Consider the following 16362-nt stretch of genomic DNA (forward strand, 5'->3'; position numbering starts at 1 on the left):
AATAAATAGCTAATAATAGTGTTTAGTCTCTTCAATTTCTTATCATTATTATGCTCTTGAAAACTATCACCTGCTTAAATCTACTACAAACAAGCCGTGATTAATACATCATTGATTGATAATGTATGTATTCTAATAAGGCTTAATTTTCATTAATGTTCAGAAAAAAATGTTATAGTTCCTTCAAAAGTAAAATACATGCAATGTATGAAGTGTTCTTTGAATATTTACCTTTTTTTTACAAAAATTCGCAGCTAAGTATTACGAAATATTAATGTGGTAATTAATAGTTTCATCTTAAACACAAGAAAATATAGGGGTAATGAAGGGGTAGATGTTACATTGGTGAAAAGGGAAGAGGAAAAGACAAGACTTAGATTAAATTGTGGCTTTATAGACTACTTTCTTGGGAGTTATTTCCCTTAGTTTTACATTGACAGTCTCCTTTTTGTTGGTTTGGATTTTTTTTGCACTCGTTGTTCGATATGCTCCAAAGGGTTATAGCAAGCAAAATTTATGGTGGTAACAAGTTCTCTTCGTGCAATTTGGGAGTTTTACCTAGGTGAGTTAAGGCCAAATATTGTTATTTTCTTTTATTTTTGCCATCTCAGTGGTGTTCTTTGTGCATTTGGTAGGCTTTTCAAATGATAGGTTGGTCGCTTCAATTATATTTATGTAAATATCTTCGCCATGTCGTCCCTTCTCATCGTCTTCACCATCTACAGTTAATCTTACTTTTCTTTGAACTCCAAAACTTCCTGCAGATTAACACGTATTCTCAATGACTTTCAAATTCGAAGCTCTTAGCAATAATTTCTCAACATTGACTGAATATCTATCAAAAATAGGGCAATTGAAATAGGGCTCTTAAAGAAGATATTCATGTCATATTTTTTATTCATCTTTCTGGAACTTTAGTCTACCACATATTAGTTTTTAGTGGAAATAATCTTTATATACCACTTCCAATCATATATCATCATCTTTATTTTTCTCATTCAAATATTGTAGTGTACTTTAATCAATTGTTTCTTAATTTCTTAAAAGTCTAATTTTGTATAATATACAGTAGTCACTATTTGTAGTACTCTTTATTACATTCATTTGTCTAGAGCATTTTTTGCAAGCAGGATACCACGGGTCATCTTTATTTTTGACGTCGTCAATTGTGGCATTGAACTTATAATAAATATCCTAAAAGTAAATTAACAGGTTCATAATTTATTAGATTGTAAACATATAAAATAGTATACATCGTGCTAATAGTTTGGTAGGATAATGTACCTTCTCATTGTCAAGTGATCCATCCATAATATGAATTAGTTTTGTCTAAGACTGATAGCGATTTTTGTTCATTACACTATTTTTATTCTCAATTTTTATTTTTTCAATGTTATTATTAGCATAATTATTGTCCCTCCACTTATTTGTTGTCTCTTACGATGCTGATACTATTTATCTATTTTATGTTGTTACAGATTTTTTGTCTCTGAGCTGAGGGTCTCCCGAAAACAACCTCTCTATCCCGGAGGGGTAGGGGTAAGGTCGGGTGACTCGAAATATCTATCTCAAATGTATTTATAAGAGGAAACAAGGAAAGTAAGAGAAGAAAAGACAAATGTTGATGAAGAAGAATCAAAAGAGGAGAGAACAATCGAAATATATTGTTGTCTCCTCTTTTGATTCTTCTCCATCAACATTTGTCTTTTCTTCTCTTACTTTCCTTGTTTCCTCTTATAAATATTCAGAGTTAGACCAGGACTCTTTGTATAGGAGAATTGAGCGGCTTGAGGCTGTTGTCGCTATAGGTTTATATTGTACTGGAATTTGGAGTTCCAGTATACTTTGCTGGAACTCCAGCATATTATACTGGACCGATCTTTGTTGCAGCAAAATAGTAGCTATTTTTCAACGACTTGGCAAACGCTGACTATTTTTGAATGATCAGTCCGAAAACTCAAATAATATACGAGCTTTGCTTCTTTCATTTTGTGTGCCTCATACTTTTCTTTATACTAGTTTTGGACACGTGCGTTGCACGTGTGGCCCATGTCAATCAGTAAAGACATCTTAAAACGATATTGATAATATTACAATATGTGTGTAATGAGTGAAAAAAGAAATTTAAGGAAAAATTATAAATTCAAAATTGATAAATAATCTACCAATTTTGATGACTTGGTTATTGAACAATAAATGATTAGATATTGTCTGAACGATAAAACTTGAACAGCTTAATTAAGTTGGTAGGTATAATGTATAATGATCTGATTATTTCTGTTGTTAGATGTAAATATATGATATGATCGTATCATACTTAATACTTTTTTATAAATGATATTCTTGGTGTATGTTTCACTTTCATGTTCCGAGTATTCTCGGTCATGACATGAAGCAAGTAACTTCAGGTGGCAATAGGCATGATTATATTATGTGATATAGCTATAACTATAAAGGGGCAGAATTGTTATCAATTTCATGATAGAGTAGCCGAGCAATTTGTTAGAAGGATTATAACGCCAAATTAAGCCTAAATAGCAAATGATTAATCTAACGCTTATTAACAATCTTGTTCTCTAAAACTTATGAAAAGATTAATATTTGGTGGCTTGAATCTAATATAGGAAAAATCCTAATATAAAATAACGTAATAGCTAGCAATCGTGGCACATATTTCGTTTAGATTGGATTAAAGATGAGATCAAATTTTGTGACGATAACTAATGTTCGTCACCTAAAGATGTCTTACAATTATGAATTAGAGGTCTTAACCAATAAGTATTGCAGTATCTAAAATTACTCTCACTAATATTAAAATTTATTATACTAAATAAAATTTAACTTAAAATTTATAAAAACTTCGTATATAATGTACTAATAGATTAGTTCGAGTATTTTTAGTAAATATGTTTATCTTAATTTGATAAATTTAATCTCTTTGTAATTATCACTGCAATTTATTTTCTCCATCTACCATGATTGTTGGACATGCTTTTAAATTAAATTCTTGAATTGTAAATTATGTGAAAAAGGGACAAAGTTTGTAAAAGAAAAAAAAAACATGCAGCAAATTGTATAATTAAAGTTAAAAAAACACAAAATGAAGAAGGAGACTAACCCTTCAAGCAAGTGTAAATGAGCTTTTAAATTATGAGCACACACAAGATCATAAGTGATCATTTAATGAAAAGTCTTTTTTTTCTTCTTCAACGATAAAAGGATCGACTAACTATTGAGGGATATTTTAGTAATTCAATTCTCAACTTTGATTGTCACATTTATAATATAGTATAATATAATCATAATAGAGAAATCTCCAAAAGTCAATGGCATATGGTCTAAAACTCGATGAATATATAATTGATTCATTTCATTACCTTTCTCAACTTAATTAAATATCAGAATTTAATTTGCAACAAGAGTTCAAACTTGTGACATGGATCTAATTAATATATCATGTGCGATGCTCTTACCATTTGACTAAGTCTAAGATGTTGTGTATCACACACTTTTTCTAAAGCAAGGACACATATATCCACCCCTTCCAAGAAAAATCTTAGTCCATTCATTCATTGCATGTCACCTTAACTTGAGTTCAGAAGGACAGAGAGAGAGTCCACTCCATTCTATCTCTTTCTCTCAAGAAACTATCAAGAAACAATAACAATAGTATGTTCAGTGAAATCTCACAAGTGGAGTCTAGGGAGATAAGTAAATAAGTAGAATAGTGTATAAGTAGATCTTATCCCTACCTCGTGGAGGTAGAGAAGCTGTTTCCGAAGACTTTTGACTCAATGAAAAATGAAAAGAAGCACAATAAAAAAGGGTGGTCCGGTGCACTAAACTCCCGTTACATGCGAGATCCGGGAAAAAGCCGAACCACAAGAGTCTATTGTACGCAGTCTTACTCTGCATTTCTGCAAGAGGAAATAATAGGTATAAGATAACTAATATAATAAGTATAACTCTATAATAAGATAACAATAAAAACATCGATATAATAAGATAACTGAAGAAAAAGAAATAATAGGCAGTTAGTATAAATCTATGAACAAGGAAATACAAGATTGGATACTAGTGCAGCTGGTATGGCAAAGAAACTGAGAAGAATTATTAAAAGTAAAATGGCAGTTAGCACAGTGTGCACAATTCAGTCCTTGAATTTAACTTGTTCAATTTAATTTCCACATCAACAAAAACCCTCTTAGGATTTCACCAAAAACAAGTTGTTTTCTACACCACTAGTACCAAAAAGCACTCTAGCAAAAGAAGCAACACTTTTGTAACATGCTCCTGACCATTAATTTCTTCATTTTTAACAGAAAAAACAAAAACAAAAAATAGATCAAGAACTTTTGTCTAGGATTAAGTTTCATTTGCAATACTATACTTAAAAAAGTTGAAAAATTCTTCTTCCCACCCTCTAAATTACCTCCAAACTTGTCCAAAACCAAGGTAGTCCCACACAATAAAAGCTAATCTACATCCAATATTTACGTCAAACTAGAAGTTAACCTTAATAGTTAAAACATAAAGTGAGAATACACATAACTTAACCATAGTGAAATAATAAATCTGTGCATGAAATATACTTTCTTTTACACTCCTTTAAGGCAGTCTTGGAGCAATGATAAAGTTGTCTCCGATTGACCTATAGGTCACGTGTTCAAGCCGTGGAATCAGCCACTGATGCTTCCATTATTATAGGCTGCCTACATCACACCCCTCGAGAAGCAGTGCTTTCCAGGACCCTACGTGAATACGAGATACTTTATGCACTGAGTGCTAGTAAATTTTTATGTATCATAGACAGCCACAAAATGTGACACATCAGCCTTCTCCTCAACAAATCAAAACACTTTCCTATCCAAAACAAAACTTCCATCTCTTTCTCTAAACCATAACCATGAACTTTTCTTCTTTCATTTTGTGTACCTCAAACTTATTCTTAATACAAAGACATAAAAATCAAAGTCCATTCATTCATTACATATCACCTTAACTTGACCTTAGACAGTCCATTCCATTCTATCTCTTCTCTTAAAAAACTCTCAAGAAACTAAGAAAAATAGAGAAGAAAAATGGCAGTTAGCACAGTATACACAATTCAATCCTTGAATTCAACTTGTTCAATCTCAACATCAACAAAAACCAACTTAGGATTTCACCAAAAACAAGTTATTTTCTACACAACAAGTACCAAAAAGTACTCTACACAAAAATTCAACACTTTTATAACATGCTCATCAGCTGATGAAACCAAGACTGTAGTCATTGGTTTAGCAGCAGATTCTGGCTGTGGTAAAAGTACATTTATGAGAAGATTAACAAGTGTTTTCGGTGGAGCAGCTGAGCCACCAAAAGGTGGAAATCCAGATTCAAATACACTTATTTCTGATATGACAACAGTTATTTGTTTAGATGATTATCATTCACTTGATAGAACTGGAAGAAAAGAGAAAGGTGTCACTGCTCTTGATCCTAGAGCTAATGATTTTGATCTTATGTATGAACAAGTTAAGGCTTTAAAGAGTGGAATTGCTGTGGAAAAACCTATTTATAATCATGTTAGTGGTCTTCTTGATCCTCCAGAGCTCATTAAACCACCAAAGATTCTTGTCATTGAAGGATTGCACCCTATGTAAGTATACTCAATAATATTCTTGAGATTTCGGTTAACTATAACAATATCAATAACAATTCCCGTGTAATCCCACAAGTGGAGTCTGAGAAGGGTAGTGTATACGCAGAGCGTACTCCTACCTTGTGAAGATAGAGAGGTTGTTTCCGAGATTCAATCGGAAACAACCTCTCTACCTTCTCGGAAACAACCTCTCTACCTTCACAAGGTAGACCTCTCTACCTTCACAAGGTAGAGGTAAGATCTGCGTACCCTACTAAAACCCCACTTGTAGGATTATACCGAATTTATTATTTTTGTTGTTATTATTTTTGTTGCTGTATATAAGTTAAATTCATAATGGTATGAACTTATATACATCGATAGTGTAAGGTCGCCTAAAGATAATTGTCCATCAAAAGCGGGACTAGTAATCTGTAAAGTAAGACAGATTATCCGCTACAATATGTTAAAGTACATACTAACATTGTGAAGATTCTTCATATTGTTAGTATGCACAAGTTAAATCCATTAACGTAAAAGAATTTTGTACCGTCAGGTCACATAAGAGGTTAGTACAGACAGACGTTCATAAAAAATGGGACTAGTAACTTGGAAATAAGGCCGGTTTTTCGCTACAACGATATATCTTTTAACATTGTCCATTTATATAAGCTAAATTGTTTAAAGCCTCTCTTTATTTGACCAAGATAAAGGATCAGTAAAAGTGTTTATTCCAGTTAGTTAGATTTAACCCTGTTGTATTCAAGTTAGTTGAAAGATCAAGAAAGGGAGCGCTTTGTGCGCAATGTAGGACTTTCCGAAGCGAAACTCGAATTTAGTCGGCTTCAATGTGAGTACTGATGTAATGCGATTACCAGACACCATCTGGGAAACCAAGAAAAATGAAGCCAGTGGCTATAGCCGCCACATTAGGATTATGGATGATGATATATAAATGCTATACGTAAAAGGATAGAAAGATATTTTGCAATCTAGTTGTATGGTTAAGGATGGAGTTAACGATATCTCTGTCACTTCTCATAATGGCCCCCACAATCATTTGGGCCCAGATACCTCTATATTTAGTAATTTCTTTAAGATTTTATTTATATACCTTATAGTGTAAAAGGATTTTACCATATAGTTTTAGGGGTGGATGTAACCTTTTGTCTATGAGTTCAACTCAACAAATAATTTTTTACACGTAGTATGAATTTATATATAAAAACTTATTAAAATCTTAATTAATATTAGATTTGAACCCACAATTTTAACATTATAATGAGTTCAACGCTAAAAATCTTAAAAAGCTAAACCTATTAAATTTAAATTTTAGATCTGCTTATGCCGGCCGCAACAAATCACTTACTATTTTTGCAGGTTAAGATTTTGAATTACCTATAATAGTCTAGAAGTTTTTTACTCTTGCAGTTTATAGAAGTTAAAAAAAGCTTTTTTAATAATTTTTTCGAATGTTTTGGTATTGCATATGTTCTTCTGCATAAAAGTGAAACAATTTCAATAAGGAACCAAAAAAACTTGTAAAAATTATTTATTTTACTAAATATATTAAAACAATCCCTGTATGGCATCTTTGATTGGAACAAGAAGAAACTGGCCACTTGTCTAGTTATTGTTATAGCTAAAATTAATAAATCCATTCCTTTGTTTTTGTTTGGATGTTATATAGGTTTGATGAGCGAGTGAGAGAGCTATTGGATTTCAGTATTTATTTGGACATCAGCAATGAGGTTAAGTTTGCTTGGAAGATTCAGGTAACTTCATGTTTGGAATCTTCTATTTCTGTTTTGACAAAATTTTGGGCTCATATAGTTAAAGAGAGATAGTATTTACATTAAACAACCCCTACAAAACCCTACCCTCCCCCCCCACCCCAAAAAAAAAAATAAAATATCTGCTGTTGGGAATTTGACCTTTCGATCATTTTGTATTTTCTGAGAAAATTCACATAACTCAATTACTTTAATGTGACAAAAAATAATAATATAATTTAATATTTTAGTGAGTAAAGCTCAATATAGGCGGATTTAGAATTTCTAGTACATGGATGTACTACTAAAAAAAAAGGAGAAAAAATGTATTTAATGGGAATTGATCCCTATTCCTCTTGATAATTAAGTCAACTTTAAACCAAGTGCACTATTCAACCTTTCTAGAGCATGAGTGCCAACAGTTAATATTATAACAATTTTAAAAAATATGTACATAAAATATCTAATTCTGCGGATACACCATAGGTTCACGTGCCCCATATTTTTGCATGTAAATCTGCCCTTGATTAGCTCAGGTTACTTTAATCTAACAATAAATATTTTTGTAACTTCGTTGTTATAGTGGCTAAAATTCAATAATCATACGCAGGGGCATATGTACCTTATCTCAAGCGGTGTCACATGACATTGCGTCATCAAAAAATTTCAGAAAATATGTATGTATTGATAATAAGAAAAATAAAAATATTTGGTATAAATATAAAAAAAGACACCGCTTATTATTATAGTAATTTATTTATGTGTTCATTTCTTCAAATATTGACACCACTTACAAAAATTCATGCATGCACCACTTCATACATGTGAAATGATTTATTAGCTTGTTGAGGGAAGGTTTAGGTTTAGGGTCAACAAGAATACATGCTTAAAAAATAAATAAAACAGGTATCTCCCTTTGATCTAATTGTTTCTTGAAAATTAATGCAGAGGGATATGGCTGAGAGAGGACACAGCCTTGAAAGCATTAAGGCTAGTATTGAAGCAAGGAAGCCAGATTTTGATGCTTACATTGGTATATACTAATTTCCCTTAAAATTGAATTTTAATTTACCTATTTGGTGACTGAAGATTAATACATACTCCACCCGGTCCACTTTAATTGATTTTTTTGGCTGTTTTCACAAATATTAAGGAATTCACCTTTTAGCATTAATTAACAATGAAATTGACCATATTAACTTTTGTTTGTTCATTGGAAATATAGATACTTTTATTTCAAGGACAACTTAGGAAAAAAGAAGTTAATTCTTTTTTGATATATAAAAAATTCAAATATTGTGGACCACAAAAAAAGACCAAAAAGTCAATTAAAGTGAACCGGAGGGAGAGATACGTAGTGAAATTAAAGGGTAATTAATTGGGGTATTATCACTTTTAGCCCGCGCCAGAAACTATTTACATCTAGTAGCCAAAAGCGTGTGAAATTTGTATAATTTTTGTATATAACATACAAAATGTATATATATACAAAAAATATATAAACTTTATATATTTTTCGGCTATTATTTTTACCGCGGCTATACAATATCATTTTCCTAATTAATTTTTTGTTATATTTTTATGCAGATCCACAAAAGCAATATGCAGATGCAGTTATTGAAGTGCTCCCAACTCAATTAATTCCTGATGATAATGAAGGCAAAGTTTTGAGAGTTAGACTGATAATGAAAGAAGGAGTGAAGTATTTTAATCCAGTTTACTTATTTGATGAAGGCTCTACTATTTCATGGATTCCATGTGGTAGGAAATTGACTTGTTCTTACCCTGGCATCAAGTTTTCCTATGGTCCTGATACCTACTTTGGCAATGAGGTATGTTGCTATATCTAGCTCTAGCTCCTAATACTTTTTTTTAATTACAAAAAAATTCCGAGGATTAGTGGTGCATGTATCGAAACTCAGTGGATAATGGAGTCGCCCCTAGGGGTGTTCATGGTCCGGTTTGGATAAGTTTTTCCCTAAAAAGAAACCAAACCAAGTAAGTCGTTTTTTTAAATATTAGAACCAAACCAAACCAAACCAATTAAGTCGGTTTTTTCTCGATTCGGTTTATGTCGGTTTTTCGGTTATTTGTCGATTTTTTCTTAAATATAAGACATACACTACCAAACACACATTTCGGCGACCATGTTTTTAACGTAACACTATCAAATCAATTGCCCTTTGCGAATCTATTATTTACCAAGATATATTGATGATAATTGAATCAAATAGTGATGAATAATTTAAAGACTCAATTAAAAATATATTAGTTTTAACATGAAATAGATTCTTACACTTAACAAAAGAAAACAACCAATTAAACTAGAATGTAAAGGTAAAGTACTGTACTAAAAGTGCAAACGATTAATATTTAGTATAAAATTTTTAAAACTTTGTATAAAATATACATATATATAGGTGTAATAATAAATTTAAAAATAGCTACTCCTATATTCGGTTTAGTTCGTTTTTTTTAATTAAAACCAAAACCAAACCAAATTTGATCGGTTTTTAAATTTCAAAACCAAAACCAAACCAAAAAGTATCGGTTTTTTTGGTCGGTTTGGTTTGGTTTTCGGTTTGGTTCGGGTTTTCGGATTTTTATGAACACCCCTAGTCGCCCCTATACCTTTCTCCACTTAATTATCGGAATTGTCTACAACAAGGTTTGAAGTTTGAACTCGTGACGTACGCCTAATCTATATATCACGCGATGCTCTCTTATCACTAGTCTAGAACTTGTGACTTGCACGTAATGTATACATCACACGCTGCTCTCTTACCACTAGACCAAAGCCCGGGAGACGTCGTAGTTCCCATTTAATGTCTAGATCATAAAATTGGATTAGTTTCATCCACGGTTACTGAATTTTATCTATTATAATAGCGAAATCACAAATTATTTTTGTTACATTAAAGTAACTAAACTTTTTCCACTATAGCTATAAAGTCGCTAAACTTTACCCATTATAACAGTTAAGTCTCAAAACTACTTTTTGTCACGTTAAAGTAATTGAATTTTATGAATAAATTTACTAAATATTGCCCACTATAACGAAAAAATCTTACTATTAAGGTGACTATACTTTGATAGTGGGTTAACTTTTGTCACTTTATTGTTATAGTAGGTAAAATTCAATTACTTAAATAAGTCAAAACATAGTTTTGTGATTTTACAGTTATAGCGTGTAAAGTTCAATGATTATACGCTGAAATTAAACAATGACTCAGATTGTTTTTGTCAACCCTCAATAATATGCTATGGTTCTTCAAAGACAAATAGACAGTTACCTTTGTCTAAACCTGAAAAATTGTCTGTTTCGTTACTCAGCTACTCTTTTAGACCTCTGCCTATTTTTCACTGTCTGATTTTTGCTGTTAAATAGGTATCTGTCTTGGAAATGGATGGCCAATTTGACAGACTAGATGAACTCATCTATGTAGAAAGTCATTTGAGCAGTCTATCCACTAAGTTCTATGGTGAAGTTACTCAACAAATGCTGAAACATGCTGATTTCCCTGGCAGCAGCAATGGCACAGGTTTTTTCCAGACGATCGTCGGATTGAAGATCAGAGACCTTTACGAGCAAATCGTTGCTAGTAAAGCTGCAGAACCAGTAGCTGCAAAGGCCTAAAATTCGTCGACAAGTAAAGACAACTCGGCACCAAAACATCATCAATTTATCCCTTTGTTTATACCTCTTCCAAATTTTTATTTCAACTACTTTTCCGAACTTTTGATGTTTTCAAGTTTCATGATTAGATGAATTCTTATAAATGAGAAAATGGGGAAATATGTATTTATTTGTAGTTGAAGCTATGTTTGAGATGTTGTACAATAGATAAGCAAAAAGAGAAATGTAATGATTCATTATCAAGTCACTTCAATGAAGTCTGAGTTCATCTCCAAGTTGTTTCTGCACAGCGCATGAAAGCAACTTCAATTATGAATCTTTTTTTTTTTTATAACAGAGAAATCCCCGAGGGCAGTGTTCAATTTGAACATCGACCTTACCCCGGGTAGGGTAAAGTCTGCGTACACTCTATCCTCCCTAGGGTTACCCCACTAGTAGGATTTTACTAGGTGGTTGTTGTCTATTCGAACATCAGGATGTTTTCCAGTAGCACTGTTAGGGGGATCTAAGAGCGGAAGCTGAAGAAGGTGGAGGGGAATTGATTCGGTGAGTTGCTGGAATGGTGATTTTGATGCATCATGATCATATTAGTATAAATTCTTTGAATACAATAGATTTATATAATCGACTTTAACTGACATAACATTTAAAAGAAAAAAAGGGAGGAGGAGTACATACCACCCCACCACAATCCTACCGTTAGAAATGCTAAATTAAAAAAAAAAAATTGGCAAATAGATTAAGAGCCATATGATTAGCAAATATGATGAGACGAGATTATGATGTATCACTCCAGTACGATCACTTCTTAAGAAGATCAATGAAAAACAAAGATTTCTTTTTAAATCAGTCAACCAGTTGATAATTTACAGAATCTAAAGGTACAAAACTAACAAATGCCACTGGATGGAAATTTCCAACATAATGTACACTTGAGAGTCAAGACTTTTCTGTCAACCCCCCCCCCCCCCCCCCCCCCTTTTTTTTTTTCCCCATACTTTGGTTCGGCTAACACTAGCTTTAAGCCGATGCTCCGACCAGCATATGAAGATTGATTTTTCTTTGCAATTAGCATAAATAGCAAAGATAGGTCAGAATTTTATCATCTTGAGGCAAAGATAGCTCCCAATTTAATCACCTTGAGAGAAAATTAGACATCTCAGATTTTGTTGTTCCATGCCCGAGCAAGATCAATAAAAGTGCTTGAGGCATTTCATTAATGCCTCTGTGTGCTCAGGCTTCCCTACAGATACACGAACATATCCCTTCAGTTCTTTGTTGCTGTAGTGACGGATCATCACTCCCATAGTTGCAAGGTCTTCCTGCAACACAAGTTTATACCGTTAAAAGGTAGGGAGAACCTATCATGCTTTAATGGACTTGCCAAATTCTTCAAAATCTCACGACAATATTTCCATAAACAGATGTAGTACCACGAATGGGTGAGCATAGGTAGTATAGGATCACTTCACAACCACGCCATAGACCCGACTCTACAATTTTAAGTTGAATGAACTGGAATAGAAGAAGCAAACAGAATTGTTTACAAGAATAGAACTTAGTGATATAACCAGTTTTACCTTCAATTTCTTGGCATCCATTCCAGATGTAACCTTACAGAGAATGAAATTAGAATAGCTAGGGTATGGATCAAGAAATGGGACTTCTTCCAAGAGATTAAATAGCCTATCCCTTTCTTGCACCAGTGCTACTTTCACATTCTGGCATAAATGACACAATAATCAGTGAAGCTTCCAAATAAAATATGACTTCTTTACCTATAAAAGAGATTAGAACATTTGGGAAAAGTTATTTAACGATACTCGATGGAAATGTTCCATATCCTAAGGTACTTCTAGATAAGAGGGATTCTTTAATGCAGCACATGCAGCAACTTCAGCAGCAACAGACACATTGTATGGTTGCTTTGCTCGCCAAAGGAATTCAATAATACTCTTTGGAAAAGCTCCATATCCTACTCTCAGTCCAGATAAACCTGATGATCGCGATACCACTTTTATTTGTCAACTATACTTAATGCCAAGAATACTTAATGCCAGATACTTATAGTCAGCATTTAGTTAGACTTTACAGAAAAGGGCAATCTAATTTTAATACTTACCGCATTATCAAATCAATGAGTTCATCTGCACCACACCCTGCAAGAATATACTCAGATTCAAGGCCAGAATCTTCAGCAAGGGCCGCACGCAAGGTACGACTTTCAGGATCAGGATAAATATATGGAAATCTCATAGCCCCCAAAGCGTCGAATACCTGCAAGAAATTCGACAGCTTAAAATTCAGTAGGAGAAAACTAACTACACAAAAGAGTGTCCCAAAAGATTTTTTTCCCATAAAAAAATTAGGCATTGTAAAAGATGCAACTTGCCTCTGGAGGAGGGCCATATGGGTTCTCATTAGCATCTAATTTCACAATATCCTCTGGCTTTCTACCAAGACGAGTGGACAACACCTGTTTAATCACAAGCAATTTTTTAAATGCAACAAAAAAATAAAGAAAACACCACATTAACCCTTAATTACCAATCATGTGGTGATTATTAACTCATTATATCCAGAAAATGAGAAGGAAAACAGCAAACGTATCAGATTGTTCTCATAGCACCTTCTATTTATATAGCAGACATGTAATTCAATCCTTAAAGAGAAACCATATGTTTTACAAAAGAGATAGAGCGAGAACTTTACATGTCATGCCTAACAACAAAAAGGAGAAAAAGGAAAATATAAATGATAAAGAAAAAATTATAAAGCATTAATAGCCTTTTGGCCTATCTAGTGAAGTAAAGAAAAAAGTAAAGTAGACAAGTGCACATACACAATAGAAACATGATATAATTGATTTACATGCGCTGAATGATTCAAGACCTCAAAGAGTCTTTACTTATATGCTATAAGTTTTGAAAACCTAATTATTTAACCTGTTTAATCAACACAATATAAGGTTGAGTATACTCTGTGATTTTCTCATACAATATAATCAGTTGAAACTCCTTCACCTATAAATGGAGTAAACAAATGTAATCAACCATACAGCAAAAAAATAAGACTGATCCAACATATTCACCTCAAAAGGCAAAATGGGCTGATAAGGGGACAATTTGCGAAGATGGGGCCTGATAAAAGCATCTCCTGTCACACATTGTTTCTGCTGTCTCTCCTCTTGTACTGGCACTGAGGAGGCCGTGCAAGCAATTCTCCTTGTCCGATTTTTCTCAACTAGACAATTGGTTTTCACTCTACCAACACAAATCGATGAAGTGTTGAATTCAATCACGCCCATTAATCAACAGTAACTTTTTCTTCCCTGCATTGCGAGTTTAAGCAGAAAATGTCAAAGGATCATATTTAGTCCCCTAAACACTATGCTCTAGTGATATATAAAAAGAGCCAAAAAGGAATTGGAAGATAGAGCAAGAAAGTACGATACAAAGAGAAGCGCAATACGACGAATTATGAATTACTCTCTCTACTCCAAAAAAAAAAGAAAGAATGATACTATTACTTTTATGCATTTTTCAACACAAAAAGTAGTTTTATAGTACTAAATGTAGTTTCTGAATTACGTAAATTCCAAGCTCACGCTGAAAGTTAGATGGATTGATTCTTGTACTTACAATCTCATCATTGTTCTTGTAACGGAGGAAGCAAAGGCGTATCTAGAATATTACTTATGGGACTTATGGGGTTCACGTGAACCCGGTAGCTTTTGATGCAGACCCTATATATGTATGATTAAATCTACTAAATATGTATAAGTGTTTGACCGTGAACCCAAATACAATTTGTATATTAACTTGAGGCCACTATAGGAACCTAACAAGAAGCATTATAAATATCAATTTATCAATTTCATTGACACTGAGCCAATGCCCTTGTTATATCTGGGATTAGTTTCGAATAATCAAATCATACTGGGTTGTTTGAAAAACTAGAAGATTTGGTGAAGTTCTTAAAAATTAGGACTTTCATCTCAAGGCTAAAATTCACAGTATAATGATTAAAAATTTCACCTTTATGGCCTAATTCTCTATTCCTTGAAGTAAATATAAAATGCTTATTACCTTGTAAACATCACAAAGAGCTATACAAATTCGCATATTTAAGCCCAATTTACAGTTCATGTTTAACAGTTAAAATCGTTAGGCAGCTAATCAAATACTCAAATAGACAACTAATCGAGCACAAATTAAGATTAATAGAGTCAGTATAGACAAAATCATAACCTAATTAATTCAAAAAATATCAGTAACGCTATATATGGTGCTAAACATTTCACAATGAGTTTCAGAGTACTTGTGTGGTTATAAAAATTTATATTAAGGGTAGAATTAAAAATTTAAGCTAAATTGTTTCCAAATTTAGAAAGGAATCATTCTAACCAAAAAGGAAACAGGTTCGCACAAACTAAAACGGAGGCGGCAATTCATTTGTCTTTATTATATGTGGCGACTGCGCTGTTCGTTAATGACTACCCGTTGAGTTTTCATAAGTCGCCACAAAAAGTTTTCCATCAAAATTTAATAATTTTACAAGGAAAAAGAAGTTCAAGTGAGTATTAATTAATATCTCCATTTAACTAAACCCTTTCTTACCTTGCCTTTGGATTCATAAATCAGATGAATCTGTTGAGAGACTAAAGGCAAGATTGATGGTAACGGGATATTCAAAAAGAAGGGATTGATTATTCCGAGACATTCTCCCATGTTCGAAATGACCACAATCAAGTGTCTCTTGATAGAAGTGGTTGTGAAGAAAGGTTGGAAGGTGTCTCAACTTGATGTTAATAATAGATTTCTGTATGAGGATTTACAGGAAGAGGTGGACATGAAGTTCCTTGCTGGTATATCCCCACCTATGCCTAATCAAGTTTGTCTTTTGAAGAAATCTCTCTACGGATTGAAGCAATCTTCTAGAAAGTGGTATGCTAAACTAGTTGGTGCTCTTAGTTTCAAGGGTTACTCAACTTCCTTAAATGACTACTCTTTATTCTTCGGGCAAAATGGAGGTCTTGTTTCTATTCTAGCGATTTATGTCGATGATATCTTACTAATAGGTAATGACATGACAGAAATAGACCACATTACTCATTTTCTCAATTCAGAATTAAAAGTCAAAAATTTGGGTGACATTCACTATTTCTTAAGAATGGAAATTATCGGACAACCACAAGGTTTCATAATCAACCAACGGAAGTTTACTTTAGAGTTGTTAGAGGAATTTGGTTGCTCAGGAGCGGCTGTTTCTTCTCCACTTGACCCCTCCTCTAAATTGCATACTGAATTGAAACCCCCATTGGATGACCC

The 16362-nt window shown here is 32.9% G+C and overlaps 2 protein-coding genes across 7 annotated transcripts; one reads left to right on the top strand and one right to left on the bottom strand.

Moving 5' to 3' along the window:
• Positions 1 to 4881: 4881 nt before the first annotated feature.
• Positions 4882 to 11279, top strand: LOC104231991 (phosphoribulokinase, chloroplastic-like). The gene is made up of 5 exons (XM_009785080.2): positions 4882 to 5641; positions 7314 to 7398; positions 8344 to 8428; positions 8983 to 9227; positions 10784 to 11279. The coding sequence occupies exons 1-5, from the start codon at positions 5082 to 5084 to the stop codon at positions 11030 to 11032; spliced, it is 1224 nt and encodes a 407-aa protein (XP_009783382.1). The 5' UTR covers positions 4882 to 5081; the 3' UTR covers positions 11033 to 11279.
• Positions 11280 to 12045: 766 nt separating this feature from the next.
• LOC104231992 (histidinol-phosphate aminotransferase, chloroplastic-like) lies at positions 12046 to 16027 on the bottom strand. 6 transcript variants are annotated; one of them, XM_009785081.1, is made up of 7 exons: positions 15652 to 16027; positions 14124 to 14363; positions 13425 to 13508; positions 13155 to 13309; positions 12856 to 13028; positions 12613 to 12753; positions 12046 to 12354 (listed from the first exon to the last, which is right to left on the bottom strand). In XM_009785081.1, the coding sequence occupies exons 2-5, from the start codon at positions 14337 to 14339 to the stop codon at positions 12977 to 12979; spliced, it is 507 nt and encodes a 168-aa protein (XP_009783383.1). In that variant the 5' UTR covers positions 14340 to 14363; positions 15652 to 16027; the 3' UTR covers positions 12046 to 12354; positions 12613 to 12753; positions 12856 to 12976. The 6 variants fall into 6 exon arrangements, with proteins under 6 accessions (XP_009783383.1, XP_070021369.1, XP_070021370.1 ...); XM_070165268.1 differs by adding an exon at positions 12466 to 12525 and having other exon boundaries at positions 12613 to 13028; XM_070165269.1 differs by having other exon boundaries at positions 12613 to 13028; positions 14124 to 14358.
• Between the last annotated feature and the right edge of the window lie 335 nt (positions 16028 to 16362).

This window comes from Nicotiana sylvestris, chromosome 12, assembly GCF_000393655.2.
Source record: "Nicotiana sylvestris chromosome 12, ASM39365v2, whole genome shotgun sequence".
NCBI lineage: Eukaryota > Viridiplantae > Streptophyta > Magnoliopsida > Solanales > Solanaceae > Nicotiana > Nicotiana sylvestris.